At 37.6% G+C, this 7,546-nt stretch overlaps 1 protein-coding gene across 1 annotated transcript; it reads left to right on the forward strand.

Annotated features, from left to right (window-relative positions):
• The first annotated feature begins 3,566 nt into the window (after window positions 1–3,566).
• LOC113668427 (uncharacterized) lies at window positions 3,567–5,372 on the forward strand. The gene is made up of 2 exons (XM_089199559.1): window positions 3,567–3,611; window positions 4,302–5,372. Exons 1-2 carry the CDS (start codon window positions 3,567–3,569, stop codon window positions 5,370–5,372), a joined length of 1,116 nt encoding a protein of 371 aa, XP_089055685.1.
• The last annotated feature ends 2,174 nt before the right edge of the window (window positions 5,373–7,546 follow it).

The following is a 7,546-nucleotide window of genomic DNA, read 5'->3' on the forward strand; positions in this document are numbered from 1 at the left end:
GTAGGTGTTACACGCGTGCCATTAACGCTCATATCCTAATGAATTATGGTAACATCGGGACTTTTCATCTATTTTATGAAGGAGAGGCCATCACTAACCCTGGTACTCGCATTTTTAATATATTCAAAAATCAAGATGACGTTGACAGCCTGATGGAATTGGTATGGAGCACAAGAACTGATTTTAAAAAACTGGATTTGTCCTGACGTGGATGCTACGAATTTCCTTTTGCTCATCTCAATTTTTACAAACAATAGCATCTCATTGCTTTCAAAGCAGCAACCTTTGTTTTCAAGTAACAGGTTACTAATGGTTTTTAATGGATTTGACAATGATTCCACAAGCTGATCGAAACTTCGTTATTTCAATTGTAGCAGACTTGACTTTAGGCCGTTAAGAGATTATATTCAGTTTATAATCTCTTGAGCCCACCTAAAATAAGATCTTGACGAGTTTTCGTTCAAAACTTGTTCTTTTAATAAAATGCGAATTTTTATTGAGCTACGAAACTGAAGTCAGCAGTGATGGCTTGCTCATCGTAGAGTCCCTGTAAAGCATTGGGGCGTGAATTCGAAGGTGTAAAGTCCGATTTTGTTCATGGACAAAGATGTTTTCCCTTTCATCCAGCACCTGTGAAAAGACGAATAATTTCCGTCCCAGTTCGAGTAATGGACTCGAGAAATGACAGTCAAAAACAAGAAACTCATTTTTAGGTTAACCTCAATCAACCTTGCATTGCAAATCAAAATAATAGGTTAATAATAAATATAAACAAATCCTTAAATCAGAACAAGCTAACTGAACACTTCACAACATAAATCATGTAGGATAAAGACTTGCAATTCCTTGGTTCCTACAGACATCACTGTAAAGTTTAATTTCACATGTACATAGCAAAATGATTGAAAGGAAACTTTCAAAAGGCGAGGATAAATTGAATGATATTTTTCTTCTCCTCAAACATGTTTATACTGTGGCCTCCTCAGTCCTCGTAAAAGATGAAAACCTTTCTATGAAGTTCCTGTCGAGATTTTAGAATAACGATTTCATGCTGCATCTATCGCGCTGTAAACAAATTTCTACCTAACTGTATGTGTTTCTGTGACTTAGCTGCTTGTCCTTGACTTTCAACACTTAACAATTGGTTCATACATCAGCGTGCGTTCATCGAGATATGAAGCACGCGGGAGGTTTGGAGAGCACGAAAGATGCGTAAGAGTTGCTCGAGGCGTAGCCGAGAGCAACTCTAGCTTCTTGAGTGCTCTCCAAACTTCCCAAGTGCTTCATATCTCGATGAACGCACAGCTGACGTATGAACTACGGTTTTATAACATTTTCAACCCGATGGAAAATTTTTTCCTCGAGGGATTTGTTTGCTGACGTCATGAGCGTGCACAATAGGAATATGAAGCACGCTCGCGCAATTGAATTTGATTACACAGATTTACTGGCTATGTTATGATATAAGATGAGAACTGTTTTCAAGCCCTTTGATCCTCCTCCACTGAGGTCTTTTAACCAAAAGCGAGAAATGTTGCGAGAAATGGCGGGTGTTTTATTGCTATATTTGTTACACTTCAAAACCAATCTCGCGCTGTTCTCCACGTTTGCTTCCATGATCCTTTAAGCGCTAAGTATTTAACAAATACATAACCTTTCTTTTAGCTGATGTAAAACATTAGTGAGGGGTGATACTCGATGTCGGTGATGCATGCATGCCATTGCCGCTTCCGAAGTGCTCATGTCCTGATAAATTATGGTACAATCGGGACTTTTCATCTATTGTTATGAAAAAGAGGTCGTCACTAATCCAGGCACTCGCCTTTTTAATATATTCCAAAACCAGTATGACATTGATAACCTGATGGAATTAGAATGAAGCACAAGAAATAATTTTGAAAATTGGATCAGTCCTGACATGGATGCTATGAATTTCCTTGTTAATCTCAATTTTTATAAACAATAGCATCTCTTTGCTTTAAAAGCAGCAACCCTTGGTTTCAAGTATCAGATTACTAATGGTTATTCATGAATTTTACGGTGATTTCACAAGCTGATCGGAACTTCGTTGTTTTAGTTGTAACAGACCTGACTTAAGGCCGTCAAGAGATTAAATACAATTTATAATCTCTTGAGGCCGCTTAAAATAAGATCCTGACGAGTTTTCGTTCAAAACTTGTTCTTTGTGTAAAATGCGAAGTCTTACTGAGCTACGAAACTTAAGTCAGCAGTGATGTAGAAAGGGCTAGTTAGCTAACTAATGGTAGAGCCTGTTCAGCATTGGAAAGTGAATTCGAGGGTGTAAAGTCCGATTTTTGTTCAGAGACAAAGATGTTTTTCCTTTCATCCAACATTCGCGACAAGACGAATAATTACCATCTCGGTTCGAGTACTGGATTCAGTTTCACCACGTTTCTGATGTATTTTCTGTTCATCTTCCATTCACGGATATTAACTTACTTACATCATTAGCGGGTACTAGCAAGATTCCATTAGACATCCAAAATTTTGGAACGGAACTCAATGCAACCACAAGCAAAAAATCTGTATCTCCACTTTTAATAAGGGAATGTGATCATGCTACCACAATTCAACATTACTCAATGAAGGATAAAGCTTGAAGTAAACACAGATTCGGTTATTTCAGTGCTGAGATTCACCGGGCTGTGTCTTAGAGAGACTTCTGTTGCTGTGGGCTTCAGAAACTCAGGTAATGTTCTGTTCCCCTTGAACCTCTACATGTTTCTATCTTTCTTTCCGCCTTTCTTTTCAACTTATCTTGAGCGAAAAGAAGTAGCCAGAAACAATTTTTCCAATTTCTTCATTTAATCTTCTGCGCCCATCGTTTGATAGCTTACTCGTCAATTTCTCAAAAGGTGCGTAGGAAATTACTTTAAGTCGGAAATCCAGCTAAACAGATTATAACACATAAAGGAAATCTTGAACTTTAAGTTGTATAAGTTTCGATTTGCCATATGGCTAAATTTTTGCCCATAATTTTCTTTTTCTTTTTTTCTTTTATGGGTGCTTCCACTGTACTCGAATAAAACCATGTTCATTTAATTTACTTTTTATGTTATTTTTAATCATGACTTGAGGTGATTCCTCAGTATTGCACTGCGCATACAAATCGCGTAATCAAGCGAAAAAGTGGGCGCGCATTCCGAGAACTGCTCCATACGCTCGAGACTTTCTCCCTATCAGGTTATTTTTTATCAAGTGTTACTTAAAACCCTAGCTTCCAGCTACCGCAAAATGTACCTTAAAGCGATGGAATAGCGCGCGATCAGTGCCAGTACAGATATAAATGAAGTAAGTTTAGCCCATCATATCTTTTAAACAAGTACGGTGACATTTTTTTCACTGTTTCATTTTTCGAAACCGACATTGGCAGGGGAAATTTATTAAAAGTTAAAAAAAAAACGGTTCAATAACTTTTTTTCTGAGGAATCACCTTAAGCTTCAATGTCTCGCTCGACAAGACATTTTCAGTTGCGAGTTTGTGAATCTTTCCCATACACCTTAGGTGGATCATACATTTCTTTGAAACTTCACGTTTAAAGATCATGGCTTCGAAGTATCTGTTGATTGTTTTGCTGTTTGCTTGGAGGCCAGGTGTGTAAAATAACATGATTTTTCCTATAAGTTATAAAAACTGCAGAATTCAGGAGGAATCAAGAATGCGCTTTCTAATTATGATAAACAGGGGCGTGGTTCGAATTTATTTCTAAGAGTGAGGTCCGTTATTTTAAACCCAGGCTTCTTGGCTTACTTTCAGTTGACATCCACTTTTATTATCTAGCGATCGATATTTTGTCGGCTGAACAGTGAGCGATGCATGATGAGTATATTTTTCAAACTTGAGCTATTTTGCCATCTGAATCGTAAGGTTTCCATGAAGATGAACTGCAGTAAAAAAATATAATAGTAAACATAAAAGGATAATTATATATATCCCAAAGGATAGGGGTTAAGGACACCATGGTACCTTCCCTCATGGTACCTTCGCCCATCCATGATATTTTCCCCATGATACCTTCCCCCCTAGCTACGCCGCTTATCTAGAATTAATTGGGAGGAGAGTAAGAGAGTTTCAAATTTCCTGGTAACTCAGCTTCCAATATGATAACCCGGTATGGAAATCACGTCTTCCGAGAAAACGTCATCCCGTGAAAAAAAGGAGAGAGGTTCCATTACCCTGGGATCCTGTTTCGGAGGGTTCGTAAATATATGTTGCTCTACTCAAACTGAAATTTATCTTTTTATTCATTCATTTATTCATTTTTATTCCCTTCTTTTTTCCTGATTGTTTAGTCAAATCGGCTTGGTGCAATAATGTCAAGTACACCAAAAACAGAATAGACAGTAATAGATACATTAATAATTGTATTCCGAAACCGTGGAAACTTCTCTTCAAAAGCCTGAAAAATACAACCTTGTTAAGAGATTTGGCAGACAATCTTAAGAATAAAGGTAAACAACTGAAAAACGCCATTGAACCTCGAATGCCATTGCTGTTTAAGGCTTTGGAGCTGGTGAAGCCAGAAGATGTGAAAGTAGTGATTTTAGGCCAGGATCCAACTCCACAAAAAGGCAAGGCTACTGGTGTGGCATTTCACGTGGAAAGACCTCGTTTTGTTCCAGCGGTACTGCACATGTTTTTAGAAGTCGCCTTTGAAGGTTTTCCTGTGGACCTTAATTATGGTGATGTTACTAACTGGACAAGGCAAGGCGTCCTTCTACTTAACGCAGCGTTAACATGTCCACATAATCCTCCGAAGGGTGCAAAGGACAAGGCAAAGTATAAAAGTCACTTAGATATATGGAGAAAATTCACCATATCCCTGATCAGTTATATGAGTTATATTGGGGTTAAGAAAGCGAAGCCATCTGTTTGGCTATTGTGGGGGGAAATGGCTAACACGTTCTCGGGGTATATAAATAATAAGCATCTTATAATTAAAGGAGGACACCCTTCACCTATGGGCATCGCCATTCGTGGAGATTCGTTTTTCGGTGGCAACTACTTTAATGGTGCCAATCAGTTTTTGAGCCGCAATAAGCGTGGCGTAATAGACTGGTCATTATCTGACACTGGGTGGAATAGTTTAAAACTAATCCCTGAAAACTGGGGAAAACAGCTCCGAAAGGAAAAAACGAATATAGAACGTGAGCTAAGTAAAAAAATACCTTTTAAAAAAACTAGAAAGATTAAAAAGAAAAGAAAACCCAAATCCATGCTCGAATACCGCCTGAAACAAATCGACAAACAATTGCAATGTATTCCATATGCACAACTTCAAAACCACTACATGAAAATGACAAGAAAAATTGTTGAAGAAATTCGGTCAAAAAAGAAGGTTTGTGTATAGAGGTTCGATGATAAATGAATGTTTAATCGTGTTTCTCATGACTGAAAGTCTCTGTCAATTGTAGAGCCAAGTAGTTGAGAGCGACTTTCTGTGAGAGCGGTCTAGTTGATTTTGCTGGCGTGAGTATATAAGAGCAAAGTAATCAATAATCCCAGCAGGAGAACCAGCGATTATTCAAGTGTCTTCCTTCTACTTTGCAAGGAATTATCATATTCAAATTAATAACCCAAAGAGTGCCAATGGTGGTAGCATGTTTTGCTAAAAATGAAAATACTACAAAATCCTTTATCGTTTGACACTTAGGCAACAAAAGGATGATTGTGTGTTGTTGTATAATGGTCAAATGGTACAGTTGCAGTAACTCTGATAAATCTATAAATATCATCAGATAGAAGTCACTTGCGCTGCTACTCGAGATTTATCAATGAGAGACTCACGTAAAGTTTAAAATAAAATTTTAGGTATATGTTTAATTCATATTTATCATGTGATACCAATGCATATATCATGTGATATCAATGCATATAAAATATCGCTGACACGATACACCGGTACACCATTTTCAGAAAAACCAATCATTTAACATTGTAGCCCAAGACATCAAAGATCATGTATCAATAAATGGATTAATATTTAAATCGATATCCAGATGAGAGAATTAAACAACGAAGCCGAATAATCTAAGTGATGCAGGCAATTCAAGCGTGCTTCTCAAAGTTTATGGCTGTATTCAACGTTTGGAGCGATATATTTCTGAAAGGTTAGCTATGAGATTCGTATACATCGTAGGCTTACCTATTTCAAGAGCTAAATATTATTGCCTTAATTTATCAGTTAATTATAATAACCTCTTATGTTTAATATAGCCGCTCAGATGACTGACTGAATTATTCTGTTCATCTCGTTAAGAGTACGTGGCTTGTTGGTGATATTTAGCAACCCTCGTCTCTTCTCACATTAGTTACGTTCTGCTCTTTGTCAGAAAAGGTTATGTCCTTCATACGTCATATAGTCTATCACAAATGTACTCATTGGATAATAAAGTTTATCATTCAACTCTACTCTGGGATATTTTACAGATTGTGCGTGAAAGACTGCAGCCCTTGGTAGAAAATAAGTGGAGTTCGTAGGGGTTTACATGAAATAGATGCACTCAGTAGTCCATTATAACTACAACCTGCCGTAATTTTTAGCGCACCTCTCTCCCCAACCCCCACCCTTCCTTGACTAACTAAGGGAAGGTGATAAGCTAGTCATTCCTCATTGTTAACATAATATCGCGTCGAATTTGAGCATTGTGACCGAGCATTAGGATCACAGATGTGTTGTTTCCGATGATAGGGAATGCTGAAAGGTAGAAATACGTTTACTTTATTCAAATCCTCCCCTCAGGGCTTTTCAGTATCAGATTACAGATTTTGTATAAAAACTTCTATAGACAATTCAAAACTTTGTTCATAATTCTTCAAAGACAAATTATAAGATACTAATATCAATATTGATATGCATATAATCAGAATTCTTGAAACTATTGAAGAATCTAATTTCGATACAATTTCGCGTACAGTTAAAACTCGTCAAAAAAAGGGCCTGAAGTTTCGTTTTTAAGTTTTATACACTTTCGCGCTTCTTCAGCTCCTCGAACAAGGAGTTCCATGCTGCTATAGCAGACAATTTTGACAAACTCTTCATCTACGTATGAGGGGCGGGGTCTGTAAAATGTCGAATAGAGTGCCGTGCCAAAACGAACAAGTTTAATGCTACAAATCTTGCACTCTATTCAGCACCGACAGAGGAACTGAGGATTTTCTCCTTTAGTTTAAAACATTCCGTCTGGAAAGATTCGACACGGGATTATGGCTCCTTTCCATAACGATCTGTTATTGGTGTAATACGAGAGTTCTACGTCTACTGCTGCTGCTGCTATTAATTAAAGCTTGCCCAGTTTGACACGACTTATCGAACGCAATTACTGGGCGCTTTAATATTCCAGCCACAGTGAATATATTGGTCGAAGGCAACACTTGATAACTGCTGAAAATTGAAACTAATGGCGAACGCAGCTCGACGAACCCATCAGTTGCGTAACAAATATTGAGTAACCACACTTCGTCATTTGCAATAATCATTCATAATTTGTGCGGCGTGCTTTATTCGGCACGGTGCTCTATTCG

This window comes from Pocillopora damicornis, chromosome 3 (assembly GCF_964200805.1).
Source record: "Pocillopora damicornis chromosome 3, jaPocDami1.2, whole genome shotgun sequence".
Lineage (NCBI taxonomy): Eukaryota > Metazoa > Cnidaria > Anthozoa > Scleractinia > Pocilloporidae > Pocillopora > Pocillopora damicornis.

Excerpts from the sequence above, each read along its gene's own strand:
- LOC113668427 (XM_089199559.1), top strand. The coding sequence starts at position 3,567 with ATGGCTTCGAAGTATCTGTTGATTGTTTTGCTGTTTGCTTGGAGG. Across the intron at positions 3,612-4,301 it reads TTTTGCTGTTTGCTTGGAGG|CCTGATTGTTTAGTCAAATC; the intron begins CCAGGTGTGTAA and ends CCCTTCTTTTTT.